Source organism: Micromys minutus (assembly GCF_963924665.1).
Source record: "Micromys minutus genome assembly, chromosome: 2".
NCBI lineage: Eukaryota > Metazoa > Chordata > Mammalia > Rodentia > Muridae > Micromys > Micromys minutus.
Window position 1 is genome coordinate 12339389 of NC_137971.1, and position 24632 is coordinate 12364020.

The window sequence follows — 24632 nt, forward strand, 5'->3', positions numbered from 1 at the left end:
AGAGAGAGAGAGAGAGAGAGAGAGAGAGAGACAGAGAGACAGAGAGAGAGAGAGAGAGAGAGAGAGAGAGAGAGAGAGAGAGAGAGAGAGAGAGAGAGTGCTACCTAATTAGACCACCACAATAAGAAAAGAGTTTTAAACAGGAGTAAGAAAGGGAAGACACAACTGTGAGAACGAGAAGGATGGGGCTTGTTATTTTTTGTTGTCAGAGGATGAGCAGGAAGAAGAGAAGGGAAAATACCATCTGGCTAAGCTCAGAAAAGAAGCTAAAAGGGGAAAATAAGACAGAATGACCCTGTAAACTACTAAATACAGATTCAAGCACACTGTAAAACTGTTTTTTTTTTTTTTTTTTTTTTTTTTTAATCTCATTTGGTTTAAATTGGGGACAGGATGAAATGCTCTCTTCCTTTTGGCAATTTGCCTTACACATTCTTGGGCTCTACAGGAAGAGTTTCCAAACCACGAAAATCAAGCAAAATATGTCTTTCAAGGTATCTTAAAGGGGCTTTTGAAATGATTAAAAAATAGAGGAAAAAATGAATTATTTGAACAAAAGGAATACATTCCCAGGGATCAGACAGTATAATAACCCCAAGGCACACACAAACACATAACATACCTACAAATATAATGAAAAAGTGGTCAGGAGTTAGCAAAAATAAGCAAAGCAACACCTTCTCCCTAAGTGACAGGCAGGAAAAAATAAAACAATACAAAACTAAAAATGTCAAAGAAGAGACTTTTAGACTGCCCTGATCCAGCCACAGTCAGCACACACACACACACACACACACACACAAAGCCAAGTTCACAGGGAAAGAGGTCAATGAAATGTGGACACCGAGAAAGTAACATTAAGTCCCACAGGGAAAGTTAAGAGTATTCACACCTTCAAGAATTAGCTGTTCTCCAAAGCTTCAACCAAGGACAAACTTCAGACAGCTGAAAGCTAAGTGCAGAGCTTTTCCAAAAACAGTAATAGGTACTAGTGAATATATGTGCCAAAAAATTAAGATCAAAACCAGTGCAACACCAGCAGATTCGCTCAGCTATTGTAATGTGGAAAAGAAATTGTGGGAAATCACCACAAACTCTATTTCTTACTTTATCCACAGCACCTTGCAAATCATTTACATTACCAGTCATGTGCTGAGACAATAAGACAGACTTAAAGGTGTGACCAATGTAAAGTGAGGACTAGAAGACTTAATGAGAAGAATGAAATGAAAACAGAGATACATGCAACATCCTGGATTTAGTATCATTCACAAGATGAAATCAATAGATAATCATCACAAAAGAGAAGATCGGGATTCTGTAAATAGCTATATTCCTAAACTACACAGTTGAAATTACAATATCCCTCACTATGATAGGACCAGATGGGAGAGTAAGGAAGGCAGACAGTAATAATGGGAGTATAAGTCCTCATAACTACACCCTGAACACACGTAAGAAGTAAGGCTTACGTGCCATTTGTATAGAGCCAAGTGGCAGAACTACTGTCAGCGGAGGTGATGGTTAAGTTCCGATGGAAAACTATTTAGCACATGGACTACTCGGTGTGGAGCTTGATTGCAGATTACTGGCACTCTTTTATATAACTTCAATTTTAAATAGTGGATAGCTTCAAGTAATAGTATTTAACCTGTGTTATTTGGTGATTAAAGAATTTCTACTTTTTTTCAACATTATGGTCCTTTGTCTTGTGGGTAGGTGGATTTTTGTTTGTGTGTGTGTTTTTTTCCAAGTTTGTGGCCCTTTGCCCTATGGGTAGGTTTGTTTTTGTTTTATTTTTTTAAAGTTTATGGCTTTCTGCCTTATGAGAAAGAATCAATTAAGTGATAGAGCACCCTTCTATCTTTCTGACACCATCTTTCAACTCTTACTTATAGCCTGACTGGCTGGTTCCTTCTCACCTTCGAGAATGGAAATACTGGTGTGTACCAGGAACCAGTGTTTGTCTTTCCTCTCTTCTGTCTGTCCTTCTTTGATTTTTTTTTGTTGTTGCTATTTCCAAATACTATCAACATACTATCTTTTAATTTATATGTTCATCCATGACAGCCCCATTGCCCCTCTTCTAGAATCTCTTACTTCCCTCACCCCACATTTCAACCACCCCACATTTCCATCACCCTACATTGGCCAAAGAAGCCAAGCTTGACATAATCAGTTGTCTGTTTCCTATGTGTCTGTCCTTGGTCAAGTCATCAAGTCCATTAAAACAGCAATGGGGTATATTCATTAATACCCAAGCATCCAGTTCCTGGGATTTTGTGTATATGTGTGTGTGTGTTGGTTTGTTTTGTTTTGTTTGTTTATCTACAGCATCAACCCTCATGTGTCAGACTTTATAGAGAAATGAGCTTATCACAGTAAAGGGTAAAGGCAGACCACATGTTCATAGAACATCTCTGTTCCAGCATTGTTGTGGTACTTCACAGAGGCCATAATCTAGCACAATCCTAAGGTAACCCATGGAGTAGGTGCTACAATTAACTTCTTTTAATAAAAAAGTCAAATGAATCTTCCTGAGAAAAAGCTATACTTCAAACTAATGCCCCCATTACCTACCATATCCCACAGTGTACATACATGCATGCATGTATGTGTGCATGTGTGTGAATGTGTGTAAACCATTGAAATAGTTCCACTAATTCAAGAAATTTCTGTACTCTTTGTCTTTGCCCCATCAGCTAGGAAAAACCACACATAAACATGAGGAGAACTCCAAATTTACGGGAAAATGCACCCTCCCTTTTTAAGCAAAGAAAAGCAGATATTTGTTTATTTGTTTGTTTTCCAGTTACAGAATACATTATGAAGCTCATGGGGAAGGTAGATGTTTTAAACTTGAAGTCACACTTCCAAGAAACAGTTTAGCCATTATATACCATTCTATACAATACTGGTATTAAGAAAAGGACAGTTAGTCTAACAAATTCATAAATATTTAATGATCCCACATTAAACTTTGTCAGAAAAGGTAAAGAAAAAATTAGGCACATATACAGGGACCACAGCAATGGGACTCAGATGGAAGTGAATATTCAAAACCAAAGATGCAGCTGACTGTGGATATGGATTCCTTCAGCTCAGCCATAGCAAACACTGTTTGAGTCTCTATTCTGAGTAGGCTGGTAGTCCTCCAGCTGTGTCGGCACAAAATGATCTTGTGTTTCTGATGCACAACATCCACCTTGAGTTGTAGAGAGAACTATTAACCAAGGGACCTTTCATGTGATAGAGATCATGGTTCAGTAAGCTAAAGGCATCAGGATGTGGAGACAGAACTCAAACTCACAGGACTGCTCAGTTAGTAAGTCCTAAAGAAAATATGCATCAGGTCATGGGCAGAAATTTTGCAGGGTGTGTTTTCAGTCAACACCTATAAATGAGACAATCAGGAGCCAATTGATAGACCACAACACAGAGAGTCAATTCTGAGATGCTGACTTCTTCCACTCTCTCTTTAAAGTTGGATTTCCATCAGCACAACAAATACTCACTGGACACTCTACTTGCACTGAAAATGCGTCTGGCCAAAGGTGAGAGACAAAAGAAGAATTTAAAATATTGTTCTTACCCCTGAAGTGTAATATTCGATTTGGAAAGGAGAAGAAACTGTTTATATCTGTCAAGGGATGGCTCTAATAAGCCATGAGCTAGAAAAAAATGTAACCTTGAGCTTTAAGGTGCACCCCCATAGAGGAGATGCAATTGATCTGGACTGAAAAGCTAGGGAGTAGACAGCAAAGGAATTCACTTAGGAGCAAATTTAGAGTAGTGTCAAGATTCCAGTTTCCTTTGAGAAACCATTTGCTAAATAACTGAGAGTAAACAATTGGAAAGTAGATTGGGAAATTAAAAATTGTCATCTTGATATATTAGTCTATTATCTATCTGTATCTGTTTATCTGTCTACCTATCTTCTATGAATCTATGCATCCAACTTTCTACGAATCTACCTATCTGTGCATCTATGTATCTGTGTATCTACTGAACTACTTATCTATCTATCTATCTATCTATCTATCTATCTATCTATCTACCATCTATCATCTACCGATTTATTTATCTCTCTATCTCTCTATCTATCTATCTTTCTATTTATCTATCTACTATCTATTATCTATCTATCTATCTATTTATCTACCATCTATCTCTCTATCATCTATCTATCTACCATCTGTCTATTTATCTATCTACCATCTATCTATCTATCTTCCTATCTACCTACCTATGTATCGTCTAGCATCTACCTACCTGTCTCTCTTTCTCTCTTCCTTTGGAATGGTGCACCTTAATTTTCCTTGAACTACATAATAGACACTGCAAATACAACCCATAAAGATTTCATTTAGTTTCTTCTAACAGTCGATTTCTTGCAGAAAAGGACTTGAAAGTTGGACATTCTAAAAAGTGATCAGCTCTAAAAGGGGAATGGTCAATTGAGTACGTTTTAGCCTTTTTTAGAAAGTGAATCCTAACAATGTCTAATTCGTTGCAGGATTTCACATCTAAGTCAGAGAAACCGCTTTGGACAGAAATAGAACATGGCTTTGATAAATTACTTAAAGTCAAAGCCCATTAGACATTTGACTCTAAATAACCTCAAACCCCAAAGCCTAATTATCTCAACAGCTCTGTTATCCTGAAATGGCAATCCGACTGAAGAATTCCCTGGTAAGTAAAATCCCCAAGACAGACCCTGACCCATAAAACCTTCAGAGTGCAGGAGAAGTCTGGAGTATCCCTCGGGCCCAGAACCACAAAATGAGTGAAAGACAGTGTCTCTGCTCCACATCCTCACATTAGCAGGAAGAGCATCCTCACTCAGAGCAGGCAGCCAGTCTCACTTGTCTCCCTTGCTACTGCTGGCTGTGCTAACAACACTCACCTGAATGAAGATATATTCATCCTGAACAACCAAGGAGCTGATGTCGATGGAGCGGGCAAAGGGGCCACTCCGAGTTGTCTCAGCACATTCTTGGATTCTGCAGGTGAGGTAATGCGCATCTGAAAGAAAGGGGCATGGTAACATTTAGCAGCAAGGTAAATGGCCAGCCAAGACCTTCACAGCACACAAAGTTGGACATTATGGGGAATCACAGACTATTTTTTTTTTAATGAGAATGAGATTTTACTTTCTTGTACACAAAAGTTGAAGACACTACTCTAACTGAGGGTAATACCTAGGTTCACCACTAGAGTAGAGAAAGAGTTAATTTCATTTACTACTGGCAAAAGAATATACCCATGTAGCTTTTGGAAGAAAACATTTGAAGAAGCTTTCAGAAATTTATATGCACATATTTTTGCCAGTAATTTTAATTCAAGGGATGTGTCTATAGAAAGACTCATGTATTTTCACAAAAAGGAAAGGTGTAAATTTCATTGTGGCATTACTCACAGCAATGTAAAACTAAAAATAGGCTAAATGTCCATGAATTAAGGAACATTTGAAACAGCTAAGATATATGCACATGATAGAGTATTGTGCTGCTATCACAAGATTTGACAGGTACATATGCATCAACAGACTATTCATGATGCATGGTTTTACCATGTTTTGAAACTCTACTTCCCATTGTGTACAAGTATAACTCATTGATGACTTAAAACTTTGTTTTTATATACACAGGTCTGTGTTACAATTACACAGAATAAAGTTTTTAAGGCCTTATATAAAGATTAAATTATGAGCACTTTAGAAATTGAATGGACTTAAGTTATCATATAATATTTTAGTATTGCCTGTGATTTTTGCATAATATACATCTTTATTATGTTTGCAATAAGAATACATTCACTTACTGCTTACATAAAACTTGTATAATTATTTGTAAGAAAAAAAAAGTCTACATTTATAGTCACAGTTACATACAGCTAAACCACAATAACCAAACCTCTGGTGTTATGTACAGGACTTCAGACTAATCCTGGAAAACAATGAATTCAATTTCTTGTTCCTTCAGGAAAAACTACAAGTGAATCTTTGTGGAGAAATGACCTTGCAAATTGCCTTAAACATGGTTATTGTTTGGTTTATGAAACTAAAATATAAATGGTCAAGAAGAAAAGTAGATTGATTTAAAACTATATGTTGAGAAGCTTATTTTTTCCCAACCCACTTAATTCCCATTCTGTGTTAAAATTACAAATGATTTTTTGTTTGTTTATTGTTTAAAATTATCAACAAACCCTAAGCATACTCTGGCCTGGCAGTCCAATCCTACAATCTCAAATATCCAGGCAGGGAAAGCGGAAGATAACAACGTTAAGGCTGCCCTGGGCCTCTGTGAGACCCTACACTAGATAATTGGCTCTAGTTCCTTATAGGCAAGCAGGTTTGAGACCTTCTGGGTTTCTCAATAATGCTAACTTAATTTTAATGCAAAATGATCAGATCTTTAAGATTTTTACAGGCCACTCAAATTTCAAATATAGTTCAGGTCAGGACAGCAGTGTATGGCTAAGCAAACAAGACCACAGTCAAAGGAGACCCAAGAATGACTTACACCCAACCCTTGTTCTGTCATTTATTCAGGTCCACCTCACAAGGGAGACGTTTTTAACCCCAGACCCTGACCAGGCAGTTAGGTCAGTCTTCCCAGCGCTTTTGAGCATGTACTGAATATGTCCGCTCTTTTGGATTTTGTTCCTAAATGAAGCCAAAAGTGGGCCTGTCTTTCTGCTTCTTGCCAGAGGAGAGGGGAAGGCAAGGATCCCAGGCTGTGCTCTGGAGCACTGTCGGCCCACCAGGGATAAGTTTGGATGTATGCAAGCTTACTAATTTGTACTCTGACTAAAGCACCAACACGCAGCAAAAGGCTGCGGTAAACATGTGTAAAGAAATCACAACCACCGGCAGGAAGAGTGTGCCCTTGTCAGTCAGTGTCCCTGAAAGCTCTTCATACTGTTAATCAAAGGCATACGTGGGAGGGACACTTGCTCACACTCATTGAAAGGCTCACTCTTCCCTGGCTTTCTACTATGCTTTCTGCATTTGAACACTCTGAAAGAAGAATCAGGTCTTTTCAAGGCCACCCCAAACAAAATCAACACCTACTCAAACCTTGGCCTGTGACAAGTGGGAACTGGTGCCAAACTCATCCTACTACTTGGCTCTGGCTCCGCTCGCCAGCGAGCAGTGTGGGATGACAGGTTCCATTTAACAAGACACCAGCATTTACATGACTTGCTGAAATCCACTTCACATTAAGGGACCTTGCAGTTTTTAGCCAGACTCGTGTGCTAGAAGTGACTTGATTTTTCCAAAACTTAGAGCTCCAGTAATGGGTGCCCTTGTGGCCACTGCCCAATGAGAATTCAGTGGGAGGAGACAGTAAATTATTGCGATGTTTAGATAACCAATCAGACATGAGGGAGGATCACAGGAGGACCTTTCGGTGTCAAGACTGAGCAGAAAATACCATGTTTCGGGCTCCATGTTTCTAAAAGATCTCAAGTCGTGAGTATAGCAACCGTCCTTGCAAATGAGGATAAATGTGACTATATATGAAAGTTCTGTGATGGAACCTAGAAAGATTTCTTTTTATATACATTGAAGTCAAAAGAAGCTGTTAATAACCTGGTCTTTTTTTTTTTTTTTTTTTTTTTTTTGGCTTGTTTGGTTTGGGTAATACCAGATCCAAGACACAGGAAGAGACTCAGATCAAGATTAACGGTCACAGTGTCACTTGAGGGCAAGGCAGTCCCAATCCTGTGCTAATTGTAACAACATCTCATCAGGGAAGGGTAGACTAAGTAAGATTGTCACCAAGATTCACTCTGTTACATATGAAATAGTGAGCATATTGTTTAATACAGTTTGAAAACCCACTAAGTGACATTTATACTGTGAAGGACAAGGAAAGAAGCTTTAGTTGAGAGCATTCCTCATATACCCCATTAGTACCAAGTAACACTGGCATCGCCAGGAAGAAAAAAGTGAGTGTTGATGGTAAAGTCATATCCTGAGTTTCTACTGCTATGGACACCCTTTAAGTGCCAGGCTTGGGCACAAAGAAAAGAACATGCCCAAGATAGAAAAAATAAATAAATGATAAAAAACGAGGGAAGTGACTTTGAGGGTTAGCTTGCTGACAGGAAACTGTGCCATGTGAAGAGGGGGTGCTAGAAAATGAGCAAACTTCACCTGGGCTTGAACAGCGACAATGCCTCTGACCCATACTGCCGAAGTGCCTGCTGGAGGACTGACTGTGTGTCGCTCTCATTACTGAGACTAAGTTTGTTCTTTATGTGAAACATCCCCGAGTAAAATGAAGAATGAGATAGGGAGGCTAAACTCTAGAAGACCTCATTTAGGTCACCACATAAGAACCCCAGGTAGTGATTTTCCCACTGATGGACGCTTGCGACTAACATGTTTCTAAATGTAAAAACACCTTTGTTATGCATTTCCAAGAGCTGATATGGTGACTGCCCCATTTACAAAATGAAAGTTCACAATCAGAAAGGATATCCTAGGTACCATAAATAGAGGGATCTGCTAGGTACCTCTGAAATATCTGGCCCGGTTTCCTAGTATCCGTCCTGTTTTAGCAGGAAGCTTAGAAAAGACCTTGGCTATCCCAGGCTGAGACAGCTTCTAGGCATCCTCACCTACAGCACATAGTTTCTTTAGGGCTGCCTCATTTCTTTTGTATTCAACCACAGTACACAGGAAGCTGCAGGTGTCAGACACTCCATGCTATTCTGGGAAACAGAAAATAGGAGTTCAGTTTTCTCAAGTGCTTCCTAGGCCAATGACAGAGGCAACATATTCACAAATGAATGCGCCTCAAGATTTGTGCACAAGCATTCCGGAATTTGGACAGAGAGACAGTCTAACACCCTCAGAGCCTCTTTTCATTCCGAGGGGGCTGCATTCGTGCCAGGAGCTGTACAGGGCTCAAGGAGTAAGCTTTTAACTTTCCATATCCAGTAAGTCAAGCTTCTCCTTCATAGTGACAAGTCCCACAATACAGTTCAGCTCAGGCACTGGCTGGCTTTTTCAAAAAAGTCGCCCCCTATACCTGCAGAACTACTGCTTGAAGCATCTTCTCTTATCAGCTGGCTTCATAAAACCACAGTAAGAGGTACTTAAATAAAACTGAATTCTATTAAAAGCCTATACACTTTTGTTATGCTGAATTATATAGTGACTTGTGATTATGCTTTGCCTTTGAGATTACTAAATATTCAAACTTCCTAGACATTGGGCCTTTAGCCACCTAGGAGAAAAGAACATTCCATGATCCGCTCAACTTCCATCCCTCTGGGTAACATACGTATTGTCAGAAGTTGAAAAGTGAATTAAAATTTTGAACAAAAAGCTAATTCAGCTCTTTGGGTCTGTTCTTGAGAAATACCCAGGAGCTGTTTATTTTAAATAACAATATTACTCTCAGATGCAAACACATAAAAATAAGCAGCTTCATGGGACTCGGCAAACTTCTTTAGCTTCTCTAACACTATTTGTCCTTGATGGGAAAGTGTAGCTAACCTATTTACATGAAGTGCAAATCAAAGATGTGGCATGGAGGAAAAGCCCAATTTATCACAAGAGACACAGTGGATACTAAAATATGAATAAAAATGGAGTTTCTATCCTTTCAGTTGGACTTCAGACTTCTCAAGCTTTAGTGAAACTTCTGATAAAGGAAAAGTCCAGCAATCTCTGCCTTCTATTATTTTCAATTTTATTAGATATTCTCTGTATTTACATTTTGAGTGTCATAACCTTCCTCTCCCTGTTTCCTTCCCTCTTCACCTCAACTTATTTACATGAAGGTTTTCCCTCTCCCAATCACGCTCTCCACCTCAGTGCCTTGGCTGGTTGATGATGTTGTTCTTCCAGTGAGATTGCAAACCTTTCAACTCCTTTAGTCCTTTCTCTATCACATAGGGTTCCCTATGTTCAGTCTGATGGTTAGCTGCAAGCAACCTACCTTATCTGTATCTATATGACTCTGACAGAACTTCTGAGGAGGCTTCCATATCTGGTTCCTGCCAGTAAGCACTTCCTGGCATCAGCAATAGTGCTTGGGTTTGGTGGCTGCATATGGGGTGGTTCTCCAGGTGAGGCAGTCTCTGTAGATCTTTTCTTAACTCCCTGCTCTTCTATTTGACCTTGTACTTCCTCCCCTGAGTGTTTTATTCTTCCTTCTAAGAAGAACTGAGGCTTTAACATTCTAGTCTTCCTTCTTTTTGAGATTCATCAGTTCTGTGGATGGTTTCTTGGGCATTCTGGGCTTTATGGGTTAGTATCCACTTACAAGTGAGTACATATCATGACTGCTCTTTTGTGACTGGGTTACCTCACTCAGGATGATAGCTTCAAGTTTCATCCATTTGCCTAGGAATTTCATGAACTTGTTTTTAATAGCTGGCTAGTACTCCATTGTGTATATGTACCACAAATTCTGCATCCATTCCTCTGTTGAAGGACATCTGAATTCTTTCCAGCTCCTGGCTATTATAAATGAGACTGCTATGAACATGGTTGAGCATGTGTCCTTGCTATTTGTTGGAGCTACATTTGGGTATATGCCCAGGAGTGGTATAGTTGGGTCCTCAGTGAGTACTATGTCTAATTTTCTGAGGAACCACCAGACTGATTTCCAGAGTGGTTGTACCAATATACAAACCCAGCAACAGTGTGGGAGTGTTTCTCTTTCTCCACATCCTTGCTAGCATCTGCTGTCACCTGAGTTTTTTTATCTTAGCCATTCTGACTGGTATAAGGTAGAATTTAAGGGTTGTTTTGATTTGCATTTCCCTGATGACTAGGGATGCTGAACATTTCTTTAGGTGCTTCTCAGACGCTCAATATTCCTCAGATGAGAAATCTGTGCAGAAATCTATCAGACTTTCATAGAAAACGTAATACCAATACTCTCCAAGCTATTTCACAAAATAGAAAAGAGGGAACACTACCCAACTTGTTCTTTGAAGTCACAATTATGCTCATTCCTAAGCCACACAAAGACACTACAAAGAAAGAGAACTTCAGACCAATTTCCCTCATGAACATTAATGGAAAAATACTCAATAAAATTCTCTCAAACTGAATCCGAGAACACATCAAAATGATCATTCACCATAATCAAGTAGGCTTTGTCCCAGAGATGCAAGGATGATTCAATATATGGAAATCTGTCAATGTCATCCACTATATAACCAAACTCAAAGAAAAAAATCACATGGTTATCTCTCTAGATGCTGAGAAAACATTTGACAAAATTCAACACCCCTTCATGTTAAAAGTCTTGGAAAGAGCAGGAATTCAAGGCTCATACTTAGACATAGTAAAAACAATATAAGGCAAACAAATAACCAACATCAAACTAAATGATGAGAAACTTGGAGCAATCCCACTAAAATCACAAATTAGACAAGTCTGCCCACTCTCTTCCTACCTATTCAATATAGTACTGAAATTTCTAGCCAGAGCAATAAGACTAGAAAAAAAGGTCAAAGGGATAAAAAATGGAAAGAAAAAAGTTAAAACATCACTATTTGCAGGTGATAAGATAGTATACTTAAGTGACCACAAAAATTCCACTGGAGAACTTTTAAAGCTCATAAACACCTTCAGCAAAGTGGCTGTATATAAAATTAACTCAAACAAATCAGTAGCCTTCCTCTACTCAAACAAAAAGTAGCCTTCCTCTACTCAAACAACAAACATGTTAAAAAAGAAATTAGAGAATTGACACACTTTACAATAGTCACAAAGAATATAGAATACCTTGATGTGAACTTAACCAAGCAAGTGAAGGATCTTTACAAGAAGAACATCAAGTCTATGAAGAAGGAAACTAAAGAAGACCTCAGAAGCTAGAAAGATCTCCCATGCTCATGGATTGGAAGGATCAATGCAGTAAAAATGGCCACCTTGCCTAAGACAAACTACAAATTCAGTGCAATCCCCATCAAAATTCCAAGTCAATTTTTCATAGAGGTAGAAAAAAGCAAATTGTAAGTTCATTTGGAAATATAAAAAACCCAGGATAACAAAAACTATTCTCAACAATAATAAAAACTTTCAGGGAATCACCATCCCTGACCTCAAGCTGTATTACAGACCAATTGTGATTTAAAAAAAAAAAAACTTAAATAAAAACTGCCTGGTATTGGTACAGAGACAGGCAGGTAGATCAATGGAATAGAATTGAAGAACCAGAAATGAACTCACACACCTATGGTCACTTGATCTTTGACAATGGAGCTAAAAACATTCAATGGAAAAAGGACAGCCTCTTCAACAAATGGTGCTGGCTCAACTGGGAGTCAGCATGTGGAAGAATGCAAATTGATCTCTTCTTCTCTCCTTATACAAAGCTCAAGTCCAAGTTGATCAAAGACCTTCACATAAAATCAGGTACACCAAAACTAATAGAAGAGAAAGTGGGAAAGAGCTTAGAACACAGAAGGACAGGGGAAATTTTTTCTGAACAGAACACCAATGACTTATGCTCTAGGATCAAGAATCAACAAATGGGACCTCATGATATTGTAAAGCTTCTCTAAGGCCAAGGACATGGCGAAGAGGACAAAAGGGCAACCCACCGATTAGGAAAGTATCTTTACCAATCGTATGTCTGATAGAGGGCTAGTATCCAATATATACAAAGAACTCAAGAAGTTATAATTTAGAGAATCAAATAATCCTATTTTAAAAAATTCTGCCTTCTTATGGCACAGGAAACTGTCAGGCAAAGTTCCACGCATTCAATCATCATGGCAGCCTGGGCCAACTTAATTGAGAGCTGTGTTTAAATCATATGAAAAAGATCTATCCTGAATTATGTTGGTAGAGATGGTGCTGATGCTGGCAGTGCTGATGATGGTCATGGTGATATCAGTGGTGATAAAGACTGAGGAGATGATGGTGGGTATGAATCATGGTGTTAAAAATAGCAAGAACAGAATTTTAGAGTCCTCCTTATCGGTTTCGTAAATATTTGGGGCCATGTGCATTAACTTATTAAATCTTGCAATATTACAATAAGGATCTGTCATTCTCAATACACCATCCCAGGATTATTAATGCCTTCATTAAGTTGCCAGCTGATTGGAAGATTTCCCCGTGTCCCACAGCTGAGGAATTTTAATTAGAATTGGTAATTTTAAATACTACATATTCCGAACGCAGCAGGAGAACACAAGAACCTCCATTCCAGTTCAGACCCAGGAATATTATCACATATTAACACCTGAGAAAATGATTCAGTTTGAGAAACTCCTCCTTGTTTCCACTTTTTACAAATCATTCTAAATATTTTGAAACAAAGACAACTTTGTACCCTTAATATACAAAGTGGAGTTTCATTGTACCTGCTTTAATTAAGGCAAAGGCTCTCAGTCTGCAACCCAGTGACTAAGCTATCACTTTCCTTGTTTTCTGAGTTTCTGAAGGGTGATGGAACTCTAAGCTGAGGTGTTTTAAGAGTCAGTCATCTGTGTTCCTAGTGTTTGGAATTGAATCTGATGAACTGATAATCTGATTTAGTGAGTCCAGCCCTTATCTTATCTCTGCATGGGATGCTGCTAAAAATTACTGAGATAATAATTTCTGCATTTACTTCTTCCTCATGGCTCTTTCAAAGTAAAAAAAAAAGCCAAAGCCTTCCTTTCCTTTTATATATATATATATACATACAAATATATTGAGGTGTATTGAAGCTATGAAACCCAACTGTCTAACCCAATGTACCCAGTTGGAAGCAGCCAATAGGTCATCGCCCTAATTCCATTACATACACTGGGTTACCTCTTCAGAGGGGGAAATGTTAGAATATTAGTGAAAGCCAAATAGGAAAATTTCCTTTTGATCAAGAGAATAGACTTTCTGGCCTGTGTGAGACCTAATGATTTTTAGTCTGATCGATCTCCTGGATCATGAACCACACTTTAAAAGGGAGGCTCACCTTCAACTATGCAAAGAGGATGACCAGAATCATTCTGTGTCTCCATAAAACCCCATTATGGCTTGTGCCATAATCATCAGTGAGAAAGAGCCCAGGATGAAATGAAGCCCCTGTGTCATGACTAAGTTTGTTGTTTGGTTGGTTACTGTGCTGAACTCGGCTTTACTGTCAGTTTTGCTCAACCATAAGATCAGTGTTAACACACTGATTAAAATTATATAAAGCAAGAGATGAGGTATCAAAGAAAGGCTAAGAACTCTGAGCAAGGTCAACTAATTTCTAAATGAGGCAGAAATCACATTCAGTGTTTCCCAATGTATTCTGTAGCCACAGCAGGTCAAAGTAAGATAGACCTACAAGTTTTATATTTTGCATAGCTTCTATGGCATTCAGATGCTATTCAGTCATTCAAGAACCCTATGAGGTGAGCAAGAAACAAAGAACGTTCTGTTTCACAGATCGCTGTAACACAGAAATGTTAAGGTTCTTTTCCCCTTGTTTATCAGGCAGGAGCTCGTTCTGCTGTGTTTCTATTAGATTGCTTGTGTCTGTTTCTAACCTAGAAGATTCTACATATTAGAATAGAATTTATTTTCATCTAAGTTGACTTTAATTTTCCTTGGAAAATAGAGCCCTATAAATATGCTAAATTCTGGAAAGTAAAGTATTACAGATTTTATGAAGGCGTTTTCAGATTTATTTTTATGTGTGTGTCATTTATGTGTACCATATATGTGGAATGTCCTTCGAGGGCAGAAGAGAGACTTTGATTTCGAGGAACTGGAGCTACAGAAAGTTGTAATATGAGTGCTGAGAATCTAACTGTGGGCTTCTGGAGGCCACTCAACCCTCTCTAGAGCCGTAAATGTGACAATCAGTATAACAGTTAGGTTGACACAAATCCAGCGAGATATGTGCAGCCACACAAGTTACAAAGAACAGTGTGGCTTGTCTGTCTCCATCTTTTTAAAGACTTGTGATACAGTATAATATAGCATGACCCTATAACCAGGAAGTGCATGTATGTAAGCATCCATGTCACATACTGAAGACAGCATTTCATAACACTCTTTCCTGTCTTTAAGTTCTTGCGTGCTGTCTGCCTCTCTTTCACAGTGGTCCTTGGGAGTTTCCAAAGCTCCACTTCTTACTGAGTTACAGACAGCTGACAGATGCTTGGGGAAGGGAATTATTCTCTTTGAGGGTAGGTTATCCATGTTCCGGTGGATACACACACACACACACTCATACACACACACAGACACACTCATACACACTCACACACACACTCATACACACACACTCATATACACAAACACACACTCATACACACACACTCATACATACTCATACACACATACTCATACACACACATACACTCATACACACTCACACACACACACACACTCATACACACACACACACACACGAGCAGCATCATGTTGACTTAGTGGATTATAAAATTAAGAAAAGAAGGCATAAAATTGAGAAGGGATTTGTTAAGAAGAAACTTGAGGGAGCTTAAGAGGGAACAGGCAAGACAGATACGATATGATATTGTATACTTACATGAACTTCTCAACAATTAAATTAAGAAACTATCCAAAGGTTATATATACTTAAACTCTTGGGGGTCCGTTGTTAGAATATAACCTCTTGTTTGCACAGATAATATAAGTTTTAACACCGTATCTCCATGGTCAAGAAATACTTAAGTTTCTATCTAATAAAAGAACATTTTTGCAAATAACTATGGTTAATTTTTCCACAAAGCCTATCCATTGAAAGAGCCCACTTTTTAAACCAAGCACTCCCTATGGTTTACCGTGTAGTGTAGATATAAAATGTCCACATGAACTATGGAGGCCGGTGTTCGAATTACACCAAGACTCTCTGGAAATCACTAACAGGAGCAGGAAAACACATCCCACTTACTCCCATCCCACAGAAAATTCATTTCCGTTGATTTATGTCTATATCCAGTCTCCCTTGGGACTGTAGGTCTCTTCCTCTACTCTGGGAAATAGGGACAGATATGGCAGTAATAGACCTTGAGGCTTTTCATCTTCCCAAGCCATTGAAATGCAGATCTCTGGGCATAGAGTGATCTCACCAGCACTCACATCCATCTGCAGTCCTCACTTCCATGTGCACCAGGTCTGCCTCCTTGTCCAGTCCAGACACCGACCTGGGGGAGAAAGGGAGAGACAGGCTGAGTTAAGCCAGGCACAGGGGACAGCAGAGCAACATGCATCAGCAGTCTACACTCTGAAACAGGTCTACCCTGCATGCTGGGGGCGCTCACACAGTACAGCCATTGGCAGCCCCAGAAGTTTAATGGTTGTAGAGACTGTGTGGTTACAATGCAGGACTCCTGTAGCGGTGCCAGCAATCCTCTTGAAAAACAGAGCGCATGCTATAGGAACGCCAGCCTGAATTGCTGTCCTTGAGCCATCCCTGCCACTTAGTACCTTCTATGGGATTTTCATGAGTCTTTTCTCCCCACCATCTATCTGTCTTCTCAGTCATGACACCCCTGACATACCTTGTCCTAGGAACTGAACTGGATCTCTGTGCATGCTCACTGATAGGCAGGCATTCCATCATATCACTGAGCTGCATCTTCAACCCAAGACACCCCTGAATAGCCATATTATTGTTCTTCCCCAGTCTTACACATAGAACACTACCTGTTTTTCCTTCTCTATTCTGTTGACTTCAAGGTCTGTCCCCACCATCTGAGCGTGTCTATTCCCTTTTCCTCCTTGTGTTACAAAAAACTTTTTGAGTGCAAACATTCAGTATATGGTGTCTGGGACAAAATTCTCCTGAATACTAGATTGAGAGAAGCCCAAGACTTCCTTGCCAACATCTTGAAGAGGATAAAGCTCAGAGTCTACCCACTCTTTCCATATCCTTCTCAAGGCCACCCAGGTAATGGTCTCCACTCCTACCATAGACATCCAAACCAGTGTGAGATGCAGAAATCCAGCTGCATGTACCAAGAAACACACTAAAACATCTGTACACTGAAGGTCTTCAGTAAACCCTGACTCACAAGATTTGTAGGATGTCACCATCTCAGATGGTACCTCTAGAAATAAAGACACTGCTGATGTTGTCAGTGGCAGCATTCTGTCATAACCAGCTGACCCTCAGTTTAAACCATCTCGATACCAGTTTTCTGATTTTCCAGGCTTCAGCATGTGAGAGAAGCAAAGTAAGGAAGAGCATTCATGAAAGGACAAATACCAAGATAGTAAGAGACATAGAAAACATAACAGACCTAAAACTCAAAACTCAATCTCCTCCTCACAAGTCCCCATGTTTTCCTATAGCCCTGGAATGTAACTATATTAAAGGTGAATTAGATTCTGGACAACTATGTGAAGGACTGAAGACAGTGAAAAACTGGGGGCATTTATGCCTAGTTTTCTAAGTTTATGACACTGAGGTGGCAAATGATATTACTTAGAGAAAATTAAATTATTCTCATTGATTAAAATAAAACAATCATGTCTTAGAAGGCCAAATTCCCATCAGCTAAAATATTTACTTCTGTAAATTACTTCCTTTTCCCCTAAAAGTTCAACAACCAAGGCATTACCTCAAAGGATGTTTTCCCCAAAGATTGTTGATTATATTGCATTTTGTTTTATTTATCTCATTTGGTCATAACAGCAAATCTTGAACCTAAGTACACCAGACATCATTATTCACTACTTGACCTAAAGAGAAACTGAGGCACGGAGGACTTATTCATCTCAGATCACATAAGACAAAATAAGAAGTTGAAAGATGGCCTGATTTTCCTTATGGGTCAGTTCCAATGGCCTGTTTCCCTTTATCTATTTCTATGTTCCTTCTCCTTGAGACAAGTCTATCCACCCTTCTCCCTCCAGCAGCCCCTCCTTCTCAGTTTACTAAATAGGCCCTTCTGTGTTCTAGCCAGAACCCTGGCCTCCATAGTCCTACAAGCTTAAGAACACCAGCAGTAGAAGTCAGAAACTTACAGACATCTGCCTAGATCTGTGAAGCCAAAATCAATGAGCGCGGGACCACAGCATTGATGATTTTATAGCACCCAAAGGACTTGTGCAAGTAACCATGCTGTAAACCCCACCCCTAAATGAGGTTCTTTGGAACAATCTTAGCTGTAACTCCCAGAACTACATCCATCAGAAAGTGCCAGTGGTCACTTCTGCCTTAATGTCAACATTAGTCTCGGAGTTCTCAATTTAGCACAGTCAACACCTATACTACATGGTTCTCTGCCGCAGGGTCTGAGCTGTGTATGGCAGACTTAGTGAACACTTCTACCGTCTACATAAAGCATCATCTTTGCAGTTGTGACAACGAAAAAGTGATTCTAGATTTTGTGAACAACTCTCCCGGTGAGAGACAAAACTACTCCCAGTAGAAAAGCAGTGCTGTCACTAGACATTCTAAGCTGTTCCCTGGGTTTTGTACCATGTCTGTTCACAGGCAAAACTAAGTCCTCAGATCTGTCTTTCCTTACCTAGGGCATATAGTGATGTTCCTGTGAAGCCTGTAACCTATAGTTACTCTGGAACATGCCATGTTCCAGGGAAATTAACAGACACTAAACAGATGTTGTCAGTCTCTAACCTTAAAGTCTCAAGCCCCATTTCTGGAAACACTACGCAAATAATATGCTAATAAAACAAGAAGAAACAACAACAACAAAACAAAAAACCACAAATAAACAGTTGGACATGTCTGATAACGTTTGTTGTGGGTGGGGCAGGTGGGAGAACAAGGGATGCCATGGTGGAAATGTTCGTGGAAAGGCACAAGACAACACTGACAAAGGCTTAATCAGTACAAAGAACATCTAGTATCGGGCACTGTGTTTGGTATTCATAAGCATTATCTTAATTAATAGTTGAAATGAGTTTTTAAAGAAAGTACCATTCATCTAATTTCCCTGCGTGGTAAAGAGGATAATAAGAGAGATTAACTGATGTGCCTGCAGCCACAGGATGACAACAATTCACAGATCCTGAAAGCACACATGTGGTGGGCAATGCCTTACACAGAAACTCTGGTCTCATTTAATCCTTGTGCCTTCTCTATTTACTAGAAATCAATCCCTCCCTCTATTTTAAGAGAACCCAGTCAGGTATTGAGAGCTTAAGCTATTTGCCTCAAGCTATGTAGCTACCAAGCAGCAAGAGTGGGACTTTGGCCAGGAAGGTAGGTTTAACCCAAGGCTTAGCTTCTTTCATGAGCTGCTGCATCTATGCTAAGGGAGACTAGGATCTGAGCCCAGCCACTTCTTTTAGAGTTAAGGTTCTAGCCAACATATTCCTGCTCTCATATATAAATTCTACATGTGGTAGCACTGTAGAAATATCCTGTATAAACTTTTTGTTTCTAGACCTTTTAGACGAGGAGTAACTCATATTGCTGCTACTCCATAAGAAAGAAATGATAGGGAAAAACAGAGGAACAAGTAGGTCAATGTAAATGATAGAGGGATGGAGAGAAGAGATTTTTGAAGTGAGAGATGAAAGAGTTGATGAAAAGTGCATTTGTAAGCTGCCTTGACTCCTGATGTCTAAGAATGGAAGGTCTTCAGTAGATAAAAGGAGCTTCAAGGATGCTATGGGCAGTGGGAGATGGATGAGAGGGATGTCTACACAGATATGCCAACCAGGTGAACAAATGGTCCTGGGATTTCTTCTTCCAGCAGCATCCAAATGCTTTGAAAGTCTGAGACAAACTTCAGGACAGAGCATGCCACCAGACCAGAGCCAACATCCAGAATAGATCAGGCTACAAGAAAGGGAATGTTCTGTCCTTATCAAGTTTATGTCACATGACAAGAAAAACAGCTGGAAGAAAGATTTTGACTTATGGTTTCAATCTGCTGATACTGCTCTGTTGCAATATACCCATGAGACACAGCATCATGGGGATAAAACATGGTAGAGAAGTTCTTCTTAGCTCATAAGTGCCTGGGAAACAGAGACAGAGAGAAAGGGTTTGGAGATAAAAGATAGCAGCCCAAGGCATGTTCTAGGTGAACTTCTTTCTCTAACAAGTCTCCACATTTTAATAGTCTAGTCAGCTATCAATTCCTTAATCACCAATTTAGTACACATTGGCTGCCAGCTAAGTCTTCACCTCAGGAGGTGCAGAGATTCTTTTTAGAAACTATCTAAACCAAACCATACTTCCTGTCAGTAGTGTCTGCAGTAGGGCAAAGATGTAAGCATCTCGCTGAAACTGCACAGAAGAAACCTCTTTGCACATCTCTACATAGCATCAGGTGTTAAACCAAAGCTCTTCCAGAACACATTATTGGTACCATACTTTAAACAAGCCATCAATAGCAACTGTTTAACTATGCCATATTTCTGGTCTTAATTAAGATACTTTAAACAAAATTCCATGGACAAAAGGGAATTAGGATATTAAAATCATACACAATCTGTGAAAAATCCCCTTTTTGATAAGTTTTCAGTTTCTTAACCATGAATTACTCTGCTAAGGGGCATAAGTGAAACAAAACATGCACAACTGGATACAATTAATTTTTTGAGTAGACCTCATCAGTCCCTGTGTAGAAGGGTTTGTCCCTTTGTTGCCAACTTCCTAGAACACTACACATGTACGTGTCATAAAATAAAAAGATCACAACACTGACTTCCTAGAGTCACAGAGATTACATCGGCTAAGCAGTAAATACTTACATCACTAGTGTTACATGGGAAATATTCCATGTTAGCTATTATTCTTTTATGTGAAAAACAAAATGGACTAACCTGCCCTCTAGACTTCTGTCTTTTCTTGCTTTTTCCCTGTCTTACATTTGTTGACTGATTGATTATGACAGTCTTCAATCAGATGATAAAAAAATCCCTCTACCAAAGGTGTTCAGCTGAGGCAAGCTTTCCCTGTTTATGTTCCTCATCTGATCACAAATCTTCAGAAAATTACTTTTGATGGGAATTATTATAATAAAAAAGTATTGTTTCCCTTGAGTTAAAAGATCATTGCAATAGGTTGAAATCACCTTTGTATCCCTATCAGACATGTTTGTTGACCTCAGAGTTTACTGTTGAATAATCCATCAGCGTATTCAATCACAGTGTTTGTCACAGGGAAAGTCATCAGTAAATATTTATTGAATGACGGATTAAGACAATTTCAGCCAGACAACCTCCATAGGACCCTGCCTTAAGCATCCTTTAGTCTCTAGACAAACTCTCTTGCAGACAAACCAGCTCTTGCTCTCCATGCCCCAGGGATTTGCTTGCCTCGTACCACGCACTTTATTCTAAAAAAGGGGAGATTTCAAAAACAAAAACCTAGTCTGAGCTGCACAATGTATAAGGAGGTTTCTTTCCAGAAGTGTCTGTCATTAAGCTGAAAATGTAAACAATTGATAAGCCAATGATGTCACTGAATATCATGTGAAAGGAAAAATGGTGATCATTCTCCCAAATTAGAAGCCTTTTCAAGTAATGACAAAAGGCCAAGGACACTAGGGAGTTACAGTTAAATCTCCAGGGAAGACACTGAACTCAGCCCCTAGAAGCTGCACTCAGATGCAGATGATGGAAGGAAGACTGGCAAGGAGGTCCTAAGCTGCCGGCTTATTTTTAGCAGCAGCACCCTCTGTGAGAACAGTCTTCACATCCATAAAGTAGGTCAGACAGGAACATCTCAGGATCCATGACAGCTCACCTTGACAGGACAATCCCCATGAGGGCTAGACACAGCGACCTTTGAACAACTCAGTCTAATCCAACCTCATCATGTCACAGATCAGAAAGAAGCCTATGTAAGCATCCAGAGACACAGATAGTTTGTGTCCAGTGGCCCTAGATTCCAATTTGGAACCCTAACCCCAGCCTCTTCATAGCACACTTGGCTCTCAGGAAGTATTGGTGGGACCAAGAGCCAGGGCTTTTATCTGTCTCTGAGGGTATGAATTGCAGAGCACAAATTTCCCACGAAATCATAGAAATGAACACCAGGAGAGAAAACCAAGGCAAAAATACCAATAAGGTCAGAAAACTCATGCTTTACTGGCTGATCATTAGACATTTAAATTACAAACTATTTTATGAATAGCATCTTAACTGATAAATTAGAGTTACATACATGAGCAGGGGTCACTATAATGTTTTGACATGTGAGCACAATGTACAATTATTTAAATTAACTTAAGTATAAACGCATTCATTAACCCATGCTCCTCTCTCTCTCTCTCTCTCTCTCTCTCTCTCTCTCTCTCTCTCTCACACACACACACACACACACACACACACACACACATATATATATATATATTGGTTTGTGATCAGACATTTGAAAGTCTTCCCTATTTTGTAATGTATATTATTACAGGATAGTTACCTATCGGGCCTGGGTTTATCTCTCGAACGCACACGGAAGCTTCCTCCCCTAATCTCTCCTTAGAATACAAATCGTACAATATGTGGTTTATCTCAGCGCCTACCTCTCATGGAAGCTTTTTGCATTGGCTTTGTATTAGAATTTCTTGGGGGAACTGTGTAGAAAATGTTAAAACACGAAAGCACGGGCCCTACCCGAGGATTCTGGTTTAGTTAAGCTGGTGTTGTGGCCTTCCCTTCCTGAATCTCACAGCAATTATAGCAATAGAATTCACTCTTGCTCTGAACATAAAAACAGGGTGCTTGGGTATATCTACCATTTCTGGCCCAGCTTGTTGAGATGAGGTTCAAGAATTTTCATTCTTAGAAAGTACATTGAAGAAGTAAAGATGATAGTGAAGACCCATACATTCGGGAGCACTGATCTGGGGTAACACAAGAGCCAGGAGCTTGGGGTATGAAACCCAAGAGTGAAGAACCATCCTTTAGAGAACAAAACTCAGCCTTGACTTGTGAAGACCTCTCTCTCCCTTTCATGCATTAACGATGCAGGTAAAGACATATATTCTGTTGTCAATCAGGCTGAAGTCACTGTAGGTTCACAGACACTGTGCCTCATCTTCTCCATGCCTCAAATGTTTAATTAAGCAGTGGGGAGATGGTGATGATGATGATGATGATGATGATGATGATGATGATGATGATGATGATGATGATGATGATGATGATAGGATAGAGTGATGGCCCCGTTGGTAAAGGGCCACAATACCACCTACTTAAGCATAGTATGATTTCCCAGAGTCTATGTAAAAAACTGGATGTGGTGACATGCAGGTGCTTGCAATCTCAGGGCTGGAAGGGAGGGACAGGTAGACTCTTGGGACTCACTGAACTGCCAGTCTACTCTAATCCTGTTTCCAAAGCCAACCAAAAGAGAACAGACAAATAAGGTGGGCTAGTCACGAGGCATGACTCAATCTCTCTCATCCCCACACGTGGGCACACACTTGCACCCTCACCAATACTCACGTGGCACTCTATACCCACACACAAATAAAAACAATGCCTTTATGTAAAATACTCAAAAAAGGGAGATGTCCACCAATGCCTTTCACTGTGAAGTGCTCACTATGAAAGTGTCTCTGTCATAACAATTGCAATTAATATGGGTCAGGGCATCTACCATTTAAAACATCCCAATCTTTATACAAACTTAGAGATAAACAATGCAGTTTTTCTTGGTTTGGTTGCTTGTTGGTTTGTTTCTTCCAGATAGGCACTGGAGGTTCTCAGAAGGGTAATGACACATTCGTTGATAAGACATGAAAATCAGAAGGATCCCTGGGCTCAAACACAATCAGACTTTACTGACAGTTTCTCTTTCCTCATGGGACACCTGGACCTTAATCATTAATAATCCAAGAGCTAAGAATATAGCCTTGTGGCAATTTTTGGTATTCAAAGATCATTATGCTTAATCCATACACACCAAGAAAACTGAATATTTCCATGTTATATTCTGTTCTACATGTACTTTATGATTATGTAACCAGTGGGATTTCAATGCATGCTATCAAACCTCTAAAAGAATCAAGTACTGACAAAAGTATATTCATATAGTGTATGCCAAAATACCTTTAAAAACCTGTACATGTATCCCTCTATTTTTAAAAATAAAGTTGTAAGAGGAAAAAGAAGACATCCTCTACACCCTGATTAAATCATGGTTCTCATTAGTACACAATACCCTATCTTATTCCACATTTACTAAATATCTACTAAGGGGATGAATAGACATAAATAATAACAGCCTACAGTGTGCTTCAAATAAATGTTAAAAAACAATTTCATAACACAACAGGTTTCATTCATTTAGTTAATCTCGAAATAGTGAAATGACTAAAACTTTCATTTTATGTCAATATATTGCTATTTCCCCCATTTGTAATTAAACTGATATCGGGTCAGCGGAACACAATCCCCTAAAGATTCACTAGACAAATGTGATCATGCTGTGAAAATGTCAGGGTGACAGCACCCCAGGGTCTCCTGCAGCCAATGTGACCATGGCTCCTCTAGTGGACACTCAGAGGTCACAATTGGTCCCCTGCCTTGATCAGTCTCTAGATTAGCAGAGTTTTAGGTACCAGCCCTCACACTCACTTCAGTATAGTATGCATCTGCCCTCTGTTCCAAATAAAATCTGGGTTAGCATCCCTCACAGTCTACAGCAGATTCTCCCCCTAGGCCTTGAGTTTGGATTGGCAGACCTACAACAGTGTCACATAGGACTTAG

At 39.4% G+C, this 24632-nt stretch overlaps 1 protein-coding gene across 1 annotated transcript in view; it reads right to left on the bottom strand.

Annotated features, from left to right (window-relative positions):
• SORCS3 (sortilin related VPS10 domain containing receptor 3) overlaps nucleotides 1-24632 on the bottom strand; it is a gene marked incomplete at both ends in the record, with an annotated part of 603941 nt that overhangs the window by 160073 nt on the left and 419236 nt on the right. Inside the window, 2 exons of the mRNA XM_080913549.1 lie at nucleotides 4907-5025; nucleotides 16070-16134. Coding sequence (XP_080769675.1) covers nucleotides 4907-5025; nucleotides 16070-16134 — 184 coding nt within the window. The remainder of the gene's footprint in view (nucleotides 1-4906; nucleotides 5026-16069; nucleotides 16135-24632) is intronic.